The sequence below is a fragment of the Bos grunniens genome, chromosome 22, assembly GCF_055505025.1.
Source record: "Bos grunniens cultivar Pamir isolate PY7600 chromosome 22, Bosgru_T2T1.0, whole genome shotgun sequence".
In the NCBI taxonomy this organism is placed as follows: domain Eukaryota; kingdom Metazoa; phylum Chordata; class Mammalia; order Artiodactyla; family Bovidae; genus Bos; species Bos grunniens.
This window is the reverse complement of record NC_141186.1, coordinates 49,432,541-49,452,976: the sequence shown is the minus strand read 5'-3', so window position 1 is coordinate 49,452,976 and position 20,436 is coordinate 49,432,541. Positions and strand designations below refer to the sequence as shown.

The window sequence follows — 20,436 nt, the reverse complement described above, 5'->3', positions numbered from 1 at the left end:
TGTTGAATAGCAGTGGTGAGAGAAGGTATCTTTGTTTTATTCCTCATCTTAGAGAAAAAACTTTCAGTCTTTCACCATTAAGTATGATAATATTAACTGTAGTTTTTTCATAGCTGCTCTTGATTAGTTTGAGAAGTTCCCTTCTATTCCTAGTTTATTGAATGGTTTTCTTTTTAATCACAAAAAGATGTTAGATTTTGTAAAATTCTTTTTCTGTATCAGTTGATATAATCCTATGACTTTTCCCCCTTTATTCTATTAATATGGCATATTACTAAATTGGTCTTGATATATTGAACCTGCCTTGAATTCTTGGGGTTAATCCTATTAGGTCATGATGTGTAACCCTATCAGTATGCTTTTAGATTTTATTTCCTAGTATTTTGCTGAAGATTTTTACATCTGTACTCATAATTGGTGTTGGTCTTTTGTTTTATTATAGTGTCTTTGTCTGGCTTTGGTGTCATGGTAATGCTGACCTCAAAGAATGAGTTAGTAAGAGTTTCCTCTTCTTCTTTTTGTGGAAAGAATGTTAGAAGAATTTGTGTCAGTTCTTTCATGTTTTATAAAATTCACCAATGAAGTCAACCAGCCCTGGACTTTCTTTATTGGAAGTTTTGGATTACTTACTCATTTCTTTGCTTGTTGTAGGTCGGTTCAGTCAGTTTGGGTAGTTTGTATTTCTAGGCATGTGTTCTGCTGCTGCTGCTGCTGCTGCTAAGTCCTTTCAGTCATGTCCGATTGTGCAACCCCATAGACAGCAGCCCACCAGGCTCCCCCGTCCCTGGGATTCTCCAAGCAAGAACACTGGAGTGGGTTGCCATTTCCTTCTCCAATGCATGAAAGTGAAAAGTGAAAATGAAGTCGCTCAGTCGTGTCCAATTCTTCGTGACGCCATGGACTGCAGCCCACCAGGCTCCTCCGTCCATGGGGTTTTCCCGGCAAGAATACTGGAGTGGGGTGCCATTGCCTTAGGTTATCTTATTTGTTGGCATACAATTATTCATAGTATTCTCTTCTGATTCTTTTTTATTTATAAGGTCCCTACTTGCTCTTGGTTTTAATAATTTGAGTTTATTGTTGTTGTTACTCAAGAACTCCAATACAGTGTTGAAAAGGATTTGAGGGGAGCAATACCACTTTTCTCTCTGACTTTAACACTTTTTGTGCTTTACCACTAATAAGAGTATTGGTGGGAGGTTTCTCTTAGCTAAACTTTTCAAATTAATTATGTTTCTTCCTATTCTAATATGCTCATGGTTTTAGGCTTTATTTTTTAAGATTATACTTTATTATTTCCAGTTTTATTGAGGGATAATTTATTTATACATCAGTGTAAAAGTTTAAGGCATACTGCATGATGGTTTGATTTACATATATTGTGAAATGATTACCACAGCTAGCATCCATCTTCTCATATAGATAAAATAAAAAGAATTTTTCTACTTGTGATGAGAACTCTTAGGATTTATTCTCTTAACAACTTTACTATATATCATACAGTGGTAGCTATAGTCATCATGTTGTATACCACATCTCTAGTACCTAATCATCTTATAAGTGAAGTTTGTATCTTTTGATCACCTTCCTCCAATTCCTCTTCCCCCATCTCTGCCTCTGGTAACCACAAGTCTGATCTCTTTTTCAATGAGGTTTTTTTTTTTTAAGTAAGGATTCCACTTATAAGTGAGATCATACAGTATTTGTCTTTCTCTGAAAATATTTTATTTTCTAGAGCACTTTTATGTTCACAGCAAAATTGAGCAGAAGGTACAGGGAATTCCCATTTACTTCCTGGACGTACATATGTATAACCTCCTCCATTGTCAACATTGTTCTCCAAAGTGGTGCAGTTATTACAACTGTTGAATCTACATTGGCACCCAAAATTTATAGTTTACATTAGAGTTCACTCTTCTTCTTGTGGGCTTCCCTGGTGGCTCAGCTGGTAAAGAATCTGCCTGCAATGTGGGAGACCTGGGTTTGATTCCTGGGTTGGGATGATTCCCCTGGAGAAAGGAATGGCTACCTACTGCAGTATTCTGGCCTGGAGAATTCCATGGACTGCATAGTCCATGGGATCACAAAGAGCTGGACACAACTGAGCAATTTTCACTTTTCACTTTTCTTCTTCTTGTCCATTCCAGGGATATAGGTAAATGTGTAATGAATGACATGTATCCACCACTGTAATACCATACAGAGTGTTTTAACTGCCCTAAAAATCCTCTGTGCTTCACATATTTATCCCTCTCTCCTTCAGCCCCAGGCAACCACTGTTCTTTTTGCCGTTTCCATAGTTTTGGCCTTTCTAGAATGTCATATAGTTGGAATCATACAGTGTGTGGCCTTTTCAGATCGATGTCTTTCACATGGTAATGTGCATTTATTGAGCCACCATGTCTTTTCATGGCTTGATATCTCTTCTTTTTTTTAACATTGGTTAATATTCCATTATCTAGGTGTGTCACAGTTCATCTATTTATTCACCTACTGAAAGACATCTTGATTGCTTCTAAGTTTTGGCAATTATAAATAAATATGCTGTAATCATCTGTGTGCAGATTTTTGTGGGAACATAAATTTCCAGCTCCTTTGGGTATATATCAAGGAACAAGTTTGCTGGATCATATGGGAAGAGTGTGCTTATTTTTGTAAGAGATTACTGAACTGTCTTTCAAGTTGGCTGTAACAATTTGTATTCCCAGTCACTAGCAATGAATGAGAGTTCCTGTTGCTCCATATTCCCACTAACATTTGGTGTTACCAATATTCTGGATTTTGGCGATTCTGGTATGTATGTAGTGGTTTCTCATTGTTTTTTAATTTGCATGTTTCTGATGATGTATGGTGTCATGCATATTTTCATGTGCTTATTTGCTGTTTGTATATCTTCTTTCAGAGAAGGCAATGGCACCCCACTGCAGTACTCTTGCCTGGAAAAATCCCATGGACGGAGGAGCCTGGTGGGCTGCAGTCCATGGGATCGCACAGAGTCGGACACGACTGAAGTGACTTAGCAGCTTAGCAACAGCATATCTTCTTTGATGAGGTGTCTGGTAAGGTTTTGGGCCCATTTTTAAGCTAGGTTGTTTGCTATTAATGAAGGATTTTATTAAATGTTTTTCTTTTTACAACTATAGAGAGAATTAAATGGTTTTCCTCTTACATCTGTTAACATTGTGAATTACATCAATAGATTTTTTTTTTTTTTTTACTCTGGCAATTTCCTCACAGTGGTGGGCGTTGGCCATATTTAAGACTACCTGGCATCTGAGCCCTGTGTTTGGGGACTACCCATCTTATCTGTCTTGGTGGAAGACAGCTTGCCTCTAATTATAGAGATGTAAATGCCAATTTCTTGCTTTTTCAGCTTCCCTGGCTGCTGGGCAGACATACGACAGGTTTGGCCAGTCAAATGTACCCACTAGGATTTTTCAACTTGCAGCTTGGGATGTGGAGAACGAAGAGAGCATCCTTTGTGCCTGTGGTGGAATCTTCATCAGGCTAGTTCTAGGCTGTGGTGTTTTCTGTGGTACTGGATATGTAGCTTTTCTTTGCTCTATTTTTTTTTCCTCTCTCTCTCTCTTTCTTTTTTTGGCCACACAGTGGGATTTTAGTTCTCCAACTGGAATCAAACCCCGGCTCTCAGCAATGAGAGCGTGGAGTCCTAACCACTGGACTGCCAGGGAATTACCTGCTGTTTGTTTGTGAGACTGCTCTTCATGCTTCTTGAAAATCTGGTGAGCAAATAAATATTGTTTCAGTACTTTTATTTTCTGCTTAAATAAATATGAATCAGCTTGTATTGTCTATAGTTAAGAAAATGATAAATACACTTGCATTCATAAGGTAAATTCCACTCATTTAAGTATTATTTGAAATGATCATTGAATTAAGCTTGTTAATATTTGCATGTGGGTTCACAAGCCAGATTGGCCTATATAGTTTTCTCTTCCTTTGCTTACCTAACCTGATTTTGATGTCAAATGGATGCTGACTTCTGGGAGTATTTCTGAAGAAAAAATTCCCAGAGTAGAGTTGCTGGATCAAGGGGTTTGTGCATTTTTCATTTTGATGGATTTTATCTAATTGTTACTCAAAGAGGTTTTGCCAATTTACATTCTGACCAACAACATATAATACTGCCTGTTTCTCTTTACTCTTACCAACTTGGAGGACCTGTCATTACCAGTTAACCTTTTATTTTTTTTAATGTGTGAATTGAGCATCTTTGCATATGTTCAGAATTGTTTCCCCCCTGCTGTTTCTTTTTCTATGAACTACTGGTTTTTCTTACTTGGGCAAAGTTCTGGTTTACCCTTTTGTCTTGCAGTGATCTTCTGGTCTGGAAGCTCAGTTCCCTCTGATGTTGATTTTAATGGGTGCTGAACTGGAAAAAACCCTCACTTGGAGGGAAGTTGGCATTGTTGTTTCTGCCTCCTAACTCAATACACTTTTCAGCTGTATCCACCACTTATGCAAAGATTTTATTGGCTTAAAAAGACTATATTTCCTAATGGCAGTCAACTATTCTACAAACAAATCAGGGATTGCATTTTAATATTTTAATAAATAGATCCCAAACCAATACAATTTTGGCAGGGGAAGGAGAGGATAAGTAAGTGAAAAGTAGGTAAGGAAATTTTATTTCCAAAATTTTAAGTGTTAAGCTCTAAGAATTTTTATGAGGAAACCCCTTTCCTTTTCACAACCAAATCGTGTATACCCATGGTAGATACATGTTGATGTATGGCAAAACCAATACAATATTGTAAAGCAAAAAATAATAAGTGAAAGAACATAAAAAAAAAAACCTTTCAAAGCATGCATTCTCAAAGTATTTTCCACGGCGTTTTATTTTGGCTGATGAGCTCCCTCTGGAGGCAGGAAAAATATCAGCACCAGAGTTTCTTTTGGTTCCATTAACACACTGTTATGACAAACCTAGACACTGTTTTAAAAAGCAGAGACATTATTTTGCCAACAAAGGTCCATATAGTCAAAGCTATGGTTTTTCCAGTAGTCGTGTATGGATGTGAGAGTTGGACCATAAAGAAAGCTGAACGCTGAAGAATTGATGCTTTTGAACTGTGGTGTTGGAGAAGACTCTTGAGAGTCCCTCGGACTGCAAGAAGAGCCAACCAGTCAATCCTAAAGAAGATCAATCCTGAATATTCATTGGAAGGACTGATGCTGAAGCTGGAGTTCCAATACTTTGGCCACCTGATGTGAAGAGCTGACTCATTAGAAAAGACCCTGATGCTGGGAGAATTGAAGGCAGGAGGAAAAGGAGATGCCAGAGGATGAGATGGTTGGATGGCATCACCAACTCAATGGATATGAGTTTGAGTAAGCTCTGGGAGATGGTGAAGGACAGGGAAGCCTGGCATGCTGCAGTCCATGGAGTCACAAAAAGTCAGACACAACTGAGCGACTGAACAAGCAACAATATACTGTTATGCATGTATGCATGCTAAGTCGCCTCAGTCGTGTCTGACTTTTTGCAACCCTATGGACTGTAGCCCACCAAGCTCCTCTGTCCTTGTAATTTTCCAGACAAGACTACTGGAGTGGGTTGCCATGCCCTCCTCCAGGGGATCTTCCCAACCCAGGGATCAAACCCTAGTCTCTTATTCTCCTTCATTGGCAAGAGTTCTTTACCACTAGTGCCATGTGGGAAGTCCCCCAAATACTGTTATAACAGTATTAAATTAATTTGGCAAGGTAGCAGGCTACAAAATTGAAGACAAAAATCAGTTGCTAACAATGAACAATCCTAAAAGAAAATTATCCCTGAAAATCCATTTACAATAGCATCAAAAAGAATAAAATACTTAGGAACAAATTTAACTAAGAAAGTGAGAGACTCATACAATGAAAACTACAGAGCATTGCCGAAAATAACTAAAGAAAATATAAACAAATAGAAATATACTTTGTTAATGTATCAAAAGACTTAGCAAGATGTCAGTACTATCCAAAATAATCTATAGATTCAGTGCAATCCCTATCAAAATCCTGACGACATTTTTTTGCAGAAATAGAAAAGTCTAACCTAAAATTCATATGGAATCTCAGAAACCCTGAATATCCAAAAAAAATCTTGAAAAAGAAAAATAAAGCTGAAGGGCCTACATTACAGTAATCAAAATAATATGGTACTGCCATTAAGACCAATGGAATAGAAAAGAGAGCTTAGAAATAAACCCTTACATATGTATTCAAATTATTTTTTACAAGAATGCCAAGACCACTCAGTGGGGGAAAGGACAGTGCTTTCTACAACTGGTATGGAGAAAACCAGATATCTACATGCATATGTGTGAAATTGTGCCCATATCCAACACCATATAAAAAATAAAGTGGATCAGGGTTCTAAAACTCTTAGAGGAAAAGAGGTCAAAAATTGTACAACATTGGATTTGGCAGCGATTTCTTGGATATGACAGTGAAGGCACAGGCAACAAAGAAAACAGACAAATTGGACTGCATGAAAATTTTAAATTTTTATGCATCAAAAGACACTGTTGACAGAGCAAAAAGGCAATCCATGGAATGGGAAAAAATACTTGAAATCACATATCTGGTAAGAAATTAATATCCAGAGCACATAGAAGCTCTTAAATCTCAACAACAACAAAACCCAATTTAAAATGAACAAAGGACATGAATAGACATTTGTCCAAAGGAGATATGCAAGTGACCAATAAGTACAGGTAAAAATCCTCAACATTTCTGATTATTAAGGAAATGCAAGTCAAAATTACAATGAGATACCACCTCACATCTATTTGGATGAATACTATTTTTTTTTTAATGTAAAATAATAAATGGAGATGAGAATGTGGACAAACTGGAACTGTTGTACTCTGTTGGTGGAAATGTAAGGGGATATAGCTGCTGTATAAAAAAAAAATTAAAGATGGAATTATGATGTGGCAGTTCCATTCCAGAGTCTTGAAGAATATTTGTTTACATATGTTCATAGCAGCATTTTTCACAACAGCTGAAATATCAAAGCACCCGTGTGCCCATCAGTGGATAAATGAATAAGCAAAATGTGGTATATATGTACAATGGAATATTATTTAGCCTTAAAACAGAAGGTAATTCTGACTTATGCCACAATATAGATGAAACTTGAGGACATTATGCTAAGTGAAGTAAGTCAGTCACAAAACAGCGAATACTGAATGACTTCACTTTATAGAAGGTATTTGGAGCAGTTAAAATCATAGAGATACTTGGAGTAGTTAAAAGTCATAAAGAAAGACAAATTCTACATAATAGAATTGTGGTTACCTGGGGCTGGAGGTGGAGGAATGGGTGGTTATTGTTTAATGGGTATTGAGTTTCAATTTTACAAGAAGAAAAGAGTTATGAAGAGGAATGGTGGTGACAGTGTACAACATTGTTATTGAGTCGCTAAGTTGTGTCTGACTCTTTGCCACCCCATGGACTGTAGCACATCAGGCTTCCCTGTACTTTACTATCTCCCAGAGTCTGCTCAAACTCATGTCCATTGAGTTGGTGATGCCATCCAACCATCTCATCCTCTGTCACCCTCTTCTCCTCTTACCCTCTGTCTTTCCCAGCATCAGGGTCTTTTCCAGTGAGTCATATCAGGTGGCCAAAGTATTGGAGCTTCAGCTTCAGCATCAGACCTTCCAGTGAATATTCAGGGTTGATTTCCTTTAGGATTGACAGGTTTGATCTCCTTGCTGTCCAAGGGTGAACATATATAATACCACTGAACTGTGCACTTAAAATGCTTAAGATGGTAAATTTTGTATTACATGTATCTTATGACAATAAAAAAGTAAATGGTAACTAGAATTAAAGCTGAAAAAGTTGAAGCACTTTTAGGGAAGCAGAAAATAGATGGGTGTTCCATATAAATAAGAGAAATCTAGATTGTTGATGTCATAAGTGTTCAGTGTTCTGGACACAATTCAAAAAATAAAAAGGTGAACTCAACATTGGTATCTTATTCACTTTTCTGGTTAGTGGTAGACGTGGTGGGAAGTATGGTGACTTGTTGAAAAGTCAACAAGGTTATTTTTTTTTTCCTTTTGCCTAATTCCATGGCATGTGGTATCTTAGTTCCCTGACCAGGAATCAAACCTGTGCCTCCTGAAGTGGAAGCACAGTGTGTGATTCTTAATCGGTGGACCATGAGGGAAGTCTCAACAAGTTGAATTTTTGAGCAGAATTTTTGACAGTTTCTTTGTGAGGAGACACAGAATTTGTAGACCAGGACTGCCACGAATGAGGGCATCCTGGTAAATCTCCAGTGTTTCGTGTTGGAAGCCAAGAGGACTTACATACCAGGAGAAAAGTGAATTTGAAATAGACTAGTGTTTCCAATGATGAAAAGTCAGTTTCACATCATCTCAGACACTGGTTTAGGGCAACCCAGGATTTCTAATGCTCCAGTCACCTACCAGAGCAAATGTAAATCATCTCTGAAGAAAGAGATTTTCTTTGTGAAAATTTTTCTTATACAGTGTCCATCACTCAATAAAAAATAGCCAAACTGAAGAACAAAAAAAAAAAAACAAAACTTGAAAACCAGAGAAATAACTGACAGGAGAATTAGACTCACAAGTGCAGACAAATAATGAAGGTACAGATACAAAGTTTTAAAATAAATATTCTCACTGTGTTAATGAAAACAGAAGACAAAATGAGAATTCAGCAGAAAACTGAAACTTAATTTAAAAGTGTCAAGTGGAGAATTTTAGAACAGAAAAGCACAACGACCAACTAGAAAGTTCAATGGGTGAATTTAACAAGATTACACAAAGATGAAGAGAGAATTAATGAACAGAAAAATCAAGAAAAAGTACATACATTTAAGCACAGTTCAGTTCAGTCACTCAGTGGTGTCCAACTCTTTGCAACCCCATGAACCGCAGCATGCCAGACCTCCCTGTCCATCACCAACTCCCAGAATCCACCCAAACCCATGTCCATTGAGTCGGTGATGCCATCCAACCATCTCATCCTCTGTCATCCTCTTCTCCTCCTGCCCTCAATCTTTCCCAGCATCAGAGTCTTTTCCAATGAGTCAGCTCTTTGCATCAGGTGGCCAAAGTATTGGAGTTTCAGCTTCAACATCAGTCCTTCCAATGAACACCCAGGACTGATCTCCTTTAGGATGGACTGGTTGGATCTCCTTGCAGTCCAAGGGACTCTCAAAAGTCTTCTCCAACACCACAGTTCAAAAGTATCAATTCTTTGGCACTCAGCTTTCTTCACAGTCCAACTCTCACATCCATACATGACCACTGGAAAAACCATAGCCTTGACTAGACAGACCTTTGTTGACTAGTAATGTCTCTGCTTTTGAATATGCTATCTAGGTTGGTCATAACTTTCCTTCCAAGGAGTAAGTGTCTTTTAATTTCATGGCTGCAATCACCATCTGCAGTAATTTTGGAGCCCCCAAAAATAAAGTCAGCCACTGTTTCCACTGTTTCCCCATCTATTTCCCATGAAGTGACATGACCGGATGCCATGATCTTAGTTTTCTGAATGTTAAGCTTTAAGCCAACTTATTCACTCTCCTCTTTCACTTTCATCAAGAGGCTCTTTAGTTCTTCTTCACTTTCTGCCATAAGGGTGGTGTCATCTGCATATCTGAGGTTATTGATATTTCTCCCGGCAATCTTGATTCCAGTTTGTGCTTCCTCCAGCCCAGCGTTTCTCATGATGTACTCTGCATATAAGTTAAATAAACAGGGTGACAATATACACCCTTGATATACTCCTTTTCCTATTTGGGACCAGTCTGTTGTTCCATGTCCAGTTCTAACTGTTGCTTCCTGACCTGCATACAGGTTTCTCAAGAAGCAGGTCAGGTGGTCTGGTAGTCCCATCTCTTGAAGAATTTTCCACAGTTTATTGTGATCCACACAGTCAAAGGCTTTGGCATAGTCAATAAAGCAGAAATAGATGTTTTTCTGGAACTCTCTTGCTTTTTCCATGATCCAGCGGATGTTGGCAATTTGATCTCTGGTTCCTCTGCCTTTTCTAAAACCAGCTTGAACATCTGGAAGTTCACAGTTCACATATTGCTGAAGCCTGGCTTGGAGAATTTTGAGCGTTACTTGACTAGCATGTGAGATGAGTGCAATTGTGTGGTAGTTTGAGCATACTTTGGCATTGCCTTTCTTAGGGATTGGAATGAAAACTGACCTTTTCCAGTCCTGTGGCCACTGCTGAGTTTTCCAAATTTGCTGGCCTATTGAGTGCAGCACTATCACAGCATCATCTTTCAGGATTTGAAATAGCTCAACTGGAATTCTATCACCTCCACTAGCTTTGTTCGTAGTGATGCTTCCTAAGGCCCACTTGACTTCCCATTCCAGGATGTCTGGCTCTAGGTGAATGATCACACCCTCATGATTATCTTGGTCGTGAAGATCTTTTTTGTATAGTTCTTCTATGTATTCTTGCCACCTCTTCTTAATATCTTCTGCTTCTGTTAGATCCATACTATTTCTGTCCTTTATTGAGCCCGTCTTTGCATGAAATGTTCCCTTGGTATTTCTAATTTTCTTGAAGAGATCTAGTCTTTCCCATTCTGTTGTTTTCCTCTATTTCTTTGCATTGATTGCTGAAGAAGGCTTTCTTATCTCTCCTTGCTATTCTTTGGAACTCTGCATTCAAATGGGTAATATCTTTCCTTTTCTCCTTTGCTTTTCACTTCTCTTCTTTTCAGAGCTATTTGTAAAGCCTCCTCAGACAGCCATTTTGCTCTTTTGCATTTCCTTTTCTTGGGGATGGTCTTGATCCCTGTTTCCTGTACAATGTCATGAATCTCCATCCATAGTTCATCAGGCACTCTGTCTATCAGATCTAGTCCCTTAAATCTATTTCTCACTTTCACTGTATAATCATAAGGAAATTCTTAGTCACTGGCTAAAATCTGCTTACGTATTTTAACCCCAAACGTTAAGGAAACATGCCCACAAAGCAAACTCAGAAAATGTCCATGAGAAAATGGATTAAAATATTTGAGCACAGGTTCAGACCTTCTTCTCCCACAGCAAATTTCTGGGAATAACGGAAAAGGTATACCTTTTTTTTAAGGCATACCTTTTTAAAAAACCTCTAATAGTACCTTGGGAATTCCCTGGTAGCTCAATCGGTAAAGAATCTGCCTACAGTTCAGGAGACCTGGGTTCAATCCCTGGTTTGGGAAGATTCCCTAAAGAAAGATATGGCAACCCACTCCAGTATTCTTGCCTGGAAAATCCCATGTCCAGAGGAGCCTGGTGGGCTACAGTCCATGGGGTGGCAAGAGTTTGACATGACTTAGCAACTAAACCAATAGTACCTTAAAAAAATAGAGATCTTCAGTGGACAGAAATTATATGGATACTTTAAAGAACAGAGGCAAATATGAAAAGAGTTAAAGAAAATGAACCAAAGGTCTAAAAAAGATTTCATATATAAGTGGAGAATGGCCATCCAGTTCCTGCAAGGTAGGAGGCAGCTTGTGCAGGGAGCAGCAGAGGCTGTGCTTTATCATAGGAACCAGTTGGAATATATCTGTAATAGGAACAGCCAACTTTCCTGCTGCGACATGCAGTTGGCAAGATAGGACCTGTTTTCAGGGAGGAACTGACTGGCCTGGGAAGAAGAGGCAGGGCCTGGTACCATGTAACATTCTTGTACAAGAAGACTCCTTCCCAGGAGTCTTCCCACTTACATCTCACCCAAACAGTTCATCCCACATCTCCCAAGTAATCTGTGGAATCAGGGACTAAGCACTCATCAGTAAGTTAAAGGAAATCTCAAAGATGAACACCCAACCAGGAATCATCAAGCTTTAGGGGAGACCAACAGCATGAAAAAACCTCCCTAAGCCCAACAAGCAGAAATACAGTAACTAAAGGGAAGATTTAAGACAGTTTAAAGGAATTAAGTTAATGTATCAGTTCAGTTCAGTTCAGTCGCTCAGTCATGTCCAACTCTTTGCGACCCCATGAATCACAGCACGCCAGGCCTCCCTGTCCATCACCAACTCTCGGAGTTATACATTAGTATAAAAAAATATATAATTACACTTTTTTGCCACACCACATGGAATATGGGATCTTAAGTTCCCCAACCAGGGACTGAACCCGAGCCCCCTGCTGCCGTGGAAGCACAGAGTCTTAACCATTAGACCACCAGGAAAGTTCAGTGTTCATATTTTTGACAGGAGAAGACCACTTAGCCTTAAAAAAGGAATAACACATTATTTGAAAGAGCCACTTAGGGATCTTGGAGAGGAACAACATAGCTATCAAAATTACAACCTGAGAGATGGGTGGTAGCCAAGAGAGCAGAATCAGAAGACCTTGAATTCACCTCCTACTACAGGCACACCAGAATTACAAGTAGTTACAGAGAAACCATCTATGATCATGACTGAAGAGTAATAGAAAATATTTTCCACAACTAAAGACATAAAAGGGAAACCACAACAAAATGGGCAGGGGGCCAGAAATGCAATATAGTCAGGACACACATTTGGGAAGGTGACCCACAAATGGAAGGAATAAGCACAACTGCAGAAGTCCTCCCCGAGGATTGAGGGGTCTGAGACTCTGCAGCCCAGGGATCCTGCACTGGGAAGATGAGCCTCCAGAACATCTGGCTTTGAAAACCAGAGGGGCTTATTTTGAGAAGAGCCAGAGGGCTATAGGAAACAAACTTGACTCTGACAGGGTGAATGCAAAATCTCAAAAGAGTCCAAGTCCAGGTACAGAAGCAGTAGCTTGAAAAGAGCTTGGGTCAGACCCACTTGCTCATCTTGGAAACCCTCCTGGAGGGGCAGAGTGCAACTGGGGATCTTCCTGTGGATAGAGGTTATGACAGCAGCCATTTTGGGAAGCTCTTTCAACTATGATAATAACCTGCAATGGTAAGCACCATTTTGGAATCCTTTCTCTAGCCTGTTAACACCAGGGACCCAGCCTCCTCAGACCATTTAGATAGCCACAGTTAGAATTTTAACAAAGAGAAAATATAAAGAGGAACCAAACGGAGCTGATGAGTAAATGGCTAAATGAAAAAATACACTAGAGGTTGTCCAAATATGAAAAAAGAATTTTAAAAATGAGGATACTTTAAGATACCTCCAGGGGCTTCCCTAGTGGCTCAGTGGTAAAGAATCTGCTTGCCATTGCAGGAGACATGGGTCTGATCCCTGGTGGAACATCCCACATGCTGCACAGCAGCTAAGCCCATGTGCTACAACTGTTGAGCCTGTGCTCTAAATCCAGGAGGCCACAACTACTGAGCCACATGCCCTCGAGCCTATGCTCTACAACAAGAGAAGCCACCACACAGAGAAGCCCTTGCACTGCAACTAGAGAGCAGTCCCCACTCTCCACAACCAGAGAAAAGCTACCCCCCGCCACAACCAAAGCAACAAAAACCCAGCACAGCCAAAATTAAATAAATGATTTTTTTTAATGAATGAAGACAGCCTAAGAGACTTCAGAGAAAACATTAAACACACCAACATTTGCATTACAGGGGTCCTAGAAGGAGAAAAGAGAGAAAGAGAAAGGACCTGAGAAAATATTTGAAGAGATAATAGCTGAAAACTTCCCTAACGTGGGAATTAAAAGACAATGGAAAAAGTTTTTGAAGGAACAAGGGACAAAACAACAAATAACATGCAAAGGAACTTCTGTACAGTTATCTGCTGACTTCTCAGCAGAAACTCTGCAAGCCAGAAGAGAGTGGCATAATATATTTAGAGTAATGAAAGGGAAGAACCTACAACCAAGATTACTCTACCAAGCAAGGCTCCATTCAGATTTGACAGAGAAATCAAAAGCTTTATAGACAAGGAAAAGCTAAGAGAATTCAGTACTACCAAACCAGCTTTTCAACAAATGCTAAAGGAACTCCTAGGCAAGAAAGAGACCAGCAATTTAAAACAACCTTGTACATATATCTATTACTATATCAAAACCTCAAAAACCTCTACTGTACTCTTGGAGGGCTGTTTATATGCAGGAGTGTCCCTACATAGCTTGTTTGAATTTAGTTTTGTTTTTTTTTCCCGCAGAGGGCTAGTTTTGGTTTGGATGCTTATTGTCTCTCCTCAGTGTGTGCTGGCCATTATCCCCTCTGGTAGGAGTGGTCAACCACCTCTGCCAAGGGACCTGAGACCAGGAGCCAACCACTGCCCTTCCTTCCTGGAAGCATGCATGTGGGCTATGTACCTGCACACCCCCTGTCAGCACTGATGGTCTGTGTGAGTTTCTCTCTGCTTTGCTCTCTGCAAACCTGTTGCCACCCTCTCCCCTGAGGCTCCAAAGCTGCTCTGTCATGGCTGATCCCCCTGCTAGTGAGGGGGACTTACCAGTGTTTGAAAATCTTTCTGCTTTCACAACCCCCTCCCAAGGGTACAGATCCTGTCTAGATTCCTTTCTCTTTTCTTCTTTTTTCTTTTGTCCAGTGCAGTTATGTTGATATTTTCTTGCCCTTTTGGGGGTCTGAGGTCTTCTGTCAGTGTTTAGTAGATGTTCTATAAGAGTTGTTCCACATGTATATATATTTTTGATGTATCTGTGGGGAGAAGGCGAACTCCACATCCTACTCTTCCACCATCTTGATCTTTCCCCTTAAGCACTTCTTAATAGATGATTTGGGTAAGTTTTCACAATTCTGTATTCCCCAGTAAGCACCACCGAGAATAAGACAGAGCACATTTGTGTGTGTGTGTGTGTGTGTGTGTGGTTTGCAAGCAGTACATCTTATAACTCTACTCTAGGTATAATCTTTATCTGGAATCATTTCACTTATAGTTTAAGTTTGGTTATTTTAAAATTTTGAGTAAATGAATCATCCTGTAAATAGTTTGTCTGGCTTCTTTCATTTAGCATGTTTTTGAGATTCACCTATGTTATTGTGTGTTTCAGTGAGTTGTTCACTTTTAACACTGTGTATTTCATTATATAAATATACTAAAGTTGCTTTCTCTAGTCAGTTTTGGTAAACATTTCAATTGTTTCCAATTTTGACCTACTTGAATAAACTTGCTATGAACATTCTTGCACAAATCTTTTGTAGAAAACATGTTTTCATTTTGCTTGTGTAAATACTTGGGAGTGGAATTTCTGAGTTATAGAGTGGAGATATGTTTAAATATATTAGAAACTGCCAAACCATTTTCCATAGTACTTATACTGTTTTATACATAACCACCAACAGTATATAAGAGATTCAACTACTGTACATTCTCATCAATATTTGATTGTCACTGTCTTTCACTTTCGGACACGACTGAGTGACTTCACTTTCACTTTTCACTTTCACGCATTGGAGAAGGCAGTGGCAACCCACTCCAGTGTTCTTGCCTGGAGAATCCCAGGGACGGGGGAGCCTGGTGGGCTGCCGTCCATTGGGTCGCACAGAGTCGGACACGACTGAAGCGACTTAGCAGCAGCAGCAGTCTTTCACTTTAGCCATTCTCTAGAGTGTCTAAAAAATATCTCATTGTGGTTCTAAATTTATTTCCATCATGGATAATGATACTGGGCATCATTTCATGTGCTTCTTAGTCATAGTACATCCCCTTTTGTAAAACACCTAAGATTTTGCTCCAAACTCATTCTTTCTGCATATTATTTGCTTCCATTGTTTGATTGAACTGAAATCCATGCAATTGAATTCCCTGTTGATGAATATTTAAATTGTCTCAAATGTATGTTTTTATCAACGGGCATGAAATGATGAACTTTGTATAGCTTTGTGAGCCAGTGGGCCAATATTTTCAGTATTCTGCCATTTTGGCCATTTATAGCATTAAGAATGGACAGAACTTACATGTTTTCACAAAAAAGGGCTCAATGGTTGGGAACCATTTTGATGCCTGAGTCATAGGTGCCCTTATGACATCATTCCTGGTTTCCCTTCTTCCTGCCTGAGATGTAGCTGGAAGAGTACAGACCTGACAGCAATGGAACCATCTAACTCCTAACTATGGGAAATTTAAGGGATTGCAGACCTGAGAGATTTGAACCATCTATTTCTAAGTCATGGGCATTCAATTTTGTGTAAGAGAGAGAGCCAGTCTACCCGAATTTGCAGGCAGGGAAAGGTGGATTTCACAGTTGTTAAGGATACAAGTCCTCTTGCCTCTGGGCAAGGCAAGAGGTGGAGCATGTGGTAGACTCAGAACCGAATTTACAGAGAGCAACCTACTCTTATCTTTCCCCTCTAAACTCTGATTACAGAAGGATGGCCACGTTTGTCAAATTGTAGTAGAAGACGTTGATGAAACCACATTACTACGTGAAGCGAAGAAGAAAAAGAAAAAAAAACCTGAAACACCTCTACCACAGGTAGGCCAATAGAGGTTCTCAAAGTTGAAGGGGACCCAAACCTGCAATGTATCTAACTAAAGTCACCCAGAGGTGACAGTTGTCTTTCTCTGTGGCCCATAGCATGGGATGATCAGGGAATTTGTCACCCTTGTAGCTCAGCTGGTAAAGAATCTGCCTGTGATCTGGGAAACCTGGATTTGATCCCCGGGTTGGGAAGATCCCCTAGAGAAGGGAAAGGCTACCCATTCCAGTATTCTGGCCTGGAGAATTCCATGGATTGAATAGTCCATGGGGTCGCAAAGAGTCGGACATGACTGAGCAGCTTTCACTTTCATTCTCACTTTCATTCTCACTTTCATTCTCACGTCCATATATGACTACTGGAAAAAGCATAGCTTTGACTAGAAGGACCTTTGTCTGCAAAGTAATGTCTGCTTTTTAATACGCTGTCTAGATCGGTCATAGCTTTTCTTTGGAGCAAGCATCTTCTAATTTCATCGCTGCAGTCACCATCTGTAGTGATTTTGGAGCCCAAGAAAATTAAGTCTGTCTCTGTTTCCACTATTTCCCCATCTATTTGCCATGAAGTGATGGCACTAGATGCCATAGTTTTCTGAAGGTTGAGTTTTAAGTCAGCTTTTTCACTCTCCTCTTCCACTTTCATCAAGAGGCTCTTCAGTTCCTCTTTGCTTTCTGTCATAAGGGTGGTGTCATCTGCATATCTGAGGTTATTGATATTTTCCTGGCAGTCTTGATTCCAGCTTATGCTTTATCCAGCCCAGCATTTCGCATGATGTACTCTGCATGGAAGTTAAATAGCAGGGTGACAATATACAGCCTTCGTGTACTCATTTCCCAATTTGGAACCAGTCTGTTGTTTGTGTCTGGTTCTAGCGGTTGCTTCTTGACCTGCATAAAAATTTCTCAGGAGGCAAGCAAGGTGGTCTGGTATTCCCATCTCTTTCAGAATTTTCCACAGTTTGTTATGATCCACACAGTCAAAGGCTTTAGCATAGTCAATAAAGCAAAAGTAGTTGTTTTTCTGGGATTCTCTTGCTTTTTCTATGATCAAACAGATGTTGGCAATTTGATATCTGGTTCCTCTGCCTTTTCTAAATCCAGCTTGAACATCTGGAAGTTCTTGGTTCACATACTGTTGAAACCTGGCTTGGAGAATTTTGAGCATTACTTTACTAGCGTGTGAGATGAGTGCAATTGTGGGGTAGTTGAACATTCTTTGGCATTGCCCTTCTTTGGGATTAGAATGAAAACTGACCATTTCCAGTCCTGTGGCCACTGCTGAGTTTTCCAAATTTGCTGGCATATTGAGTGCAGCACTTTCATAGCATCATCTTTTAGGACTTGAAATAGCTCAGCTGGTATTCCATCACCTCCACTAGCTTTGTTCGTAGTGATGCTTCCTAAGGCCCACCTGACTTTGGATTCCAGCATGTCTGGCTCTAGGTGAGTGATCATACCATCGTGGTTATCTGGGTCATGAAGATCTTTTTTGTATAGTTCTTCTGTGTATTCTTGCCACCTCTTAATATTTTCTGCTTCTGTTAGGTCCCTACCATTTCTGTCCTTTATTGAACCCATCTTTGCATGAAATGTTCCCTTGGTATCTCTAATTTTCTTGAAGAGCTCTCTAGTGTTTCACATTCTGTTGTTTTCCTCTATCTCTTTGCATTGATCCCTGAGGAAGGTTTTCTTATCTCTCCTTGCTATTCTTTGGAACTCTGAATTCATATGAATATCTCTTTCCTTTTCTCCTTTGCCTTTCACTTCTCAGTCTGATTTCTGTATTGACCATCTGGTGATATTCATGTGTAGAGTCTTCTCATGTGCTGTTGGAAGAGGGTGTTTGCTATGACCAGTGCTTTTTCTTGACAAAATTCTGTTAACCTTTGCCCTGCTTCATTTTGTGCCCCAAAGTCAAACTTGCCTTTTACTCCAGGTATCTCTTGACTTCCTACTTTTGCATTCCAGTCCCCTATGATGAAAAGGATATATTTTTGGGGTGTTAGTTCTAGAAGGTCTTGTAGGTCATCATAGAACCGTTCAACTTCAGCTTCATCGGCATTAGTGGTTGAGGCATAGACTTGGATTACTGTGATATTGAATGGTTTGCCTTGGAAATGAACAGAGATCATTCTGTCATTTTTGAGATTGCACCCAAGTACTGCATTTTGGACTCTTTTGTTGACTGTGAAGGGCTACTTCATTTCTTCTAAGGGATTCTTGCCCACAATAGATAATAATGGTCATCTGAATTAAATTCGCACATTCCAGTCCATTTTAGTTCACTGATTCCTATAATGTTGATGTTCACCCTTGCCATCTCCTGTTTGACCACTTCCAATTTTCCTTGATTCATGGACCTAACATTCCAGGTTCCTATGCAATATTGTTCTTTACAGCATCAGACTTTACTTCCATCACCAGTCACATCCACAGCTGGGTGTTAGAAACCCAAGTCTAGAATTGTGTGGGAGTGCATGTGTGTTTACATGAGTGCATGTATATGAGTTAACTGAAGTTCAAGATGTGAGAACCAAAAGAAGTGAAAGTGAGAAATAAATGAGCAGGGCTCCAAACTGTGTGGGACAGGCAAGTGTCTAATCCTGTGATTTGACAGAGAAGCCAGCAGGTTGTGCATTGGAGCTGGTGTCAGGCATGAAAGGAGAGCAGAGGATGCCCGTTCTCCAGCGTGTGGGTGCAGTCTGAAGCAAAGTGATATGCTTTCCAGGTAGGTATCAGGCCCAGGTGCAACAGAATCCATTGACTCATAGATCGTGGTGTTCTTGTTCTAGACTGGCCAAACAAGCCCAAGGAACCAGGTGACAGCTAGGGCAGGTGTGCCCCCAAGCAACATATGAGGACTGTGAGACTCCATGTTCAGCTGTGATGTGTCTGTTAAACCAAGAGTGGTGGAGACAGGGTACCTGTCTGGTCTTCTGGCTCCAGCCAGTGGCCTGCTCAGTGCTCAGGAACTGCTGGGGAATTGACCATTGTTGATGAAGTATCAAGACCCCTTCCTAGCTCATGCCAGAGCTGAGGTGGGTTGGGAACATTTTCTGAGTGTCCTTTCTTTTTCCTTGTAGCCTCCGCCCCAGGTGAAAAAGCCAAAACCACCCAAAAAGGTGGTTATAAGCAATGAGCTGCAAGCAATAAAAATCCAGGCCTGGTGGCGGGGCACCCTGGTGCGCAGGACACTACTGCATGCGGCTCTCAGAGCATGGATTATTCAATACTGGTGGAAACAGAAGCTGGTAGAGCTCCTGGAGAAGAAACGACGGGCTATGCTGCAGTATTATGCTCAGAAAAAATGGGCAGTGGTCAGGCTACAGTCCTGGGTTCGCATGTGGCACGTCCGGGTTCGTTACCGCCGTTTGCTCCATGCTGTCCGCATCATCCAAGTCTACTGGCGCTGGCATAATTGCCATACCCGTGGCATTTTTAGGGGCAGCTATGAACTCACAGCAAGCCAGCTAGGACTTGAGCTTGAGATCTTTCTGGGATCACACATCTGTCGGATTACGGACTGCATCCCCTTCCCAATAAAGAATTGATCAGGTCGGCTCCAACACTGTGTCACAAGGTCTCTGTCAGACAAGCTTCAGGAGGTCCTGTCTCAGTGAAGGGTCAAAGTAAATGATGGCAGATATTGGGTATCTCACAGGTCAGCTCTGAGGTTATCTGGGGTCCCATATGAAGGAGGATTCTAAGAGCCGGGAACTGGATAGGTGGGGTCTATGATTAATTAGTAGTGGCTGCCATGAGTAGGAGAGATGGGGTTGCAGGGCTGCCAAGTCAGCCAACTCCAGGGAAACTCCTTCACAGTGTGGTCTATAGTTTTCTGTTTTCATTTGTCAATGGTTTCCTCTGCTGTGCAAAAGCTTGTAGATGATTAGGTTTATTTTTGCTTTTACTTCTGTTGCCTTAGGAGACTGACTGAAGAAAACATTGATATGATTTATGTTGGAGAATATTTTGCCTATGTTCCATTCTAGGAGTTTTATGGTGTCTTGTCTTATATTTAAGTCTTTAAGCCATTTGTAGGTTTTTTTGTGTGTGTAGTGAGAGGGTGTAT

General features: G+C 40.2%; 1 protein-coding gene across 1 annotated transcript in view; it reads left to right on the top strand.

The window, feature by feature from the left end:
- Positions 1-19,930, top strand: part of LOC147348446 (IQ domain-containing protein F5-like) — a 65,383-nt gene extending 45,453 nt beyond the window's left edge. Inside the window, exons 4-7 of the mRNA XM_086367769.1 lie at positions 2,903-3,059; positions 3,374-3,743; positions 16,254-16,361; positions 19,448-19,930. Coding sequence (XP_086223895.1) covers positions 3,726-3,743; positions 16,254-16,361; positions 19,448-19,915 — 594 coding nt within the window. The 5' untranslated portion in view covers positions 2,903-3,059; positions 3,374-3,725 and the 3' untranslated portion in view covers positions 19,916-19,930. The remainder of the gene's footprint in view (positions 1-2,902; positions 3,060-3,373; positions 3,744-16,253; positions 16,362-19,447) is intronic.
- Positions 19,931-20,436: the final 506 nt, after the last annotated feature.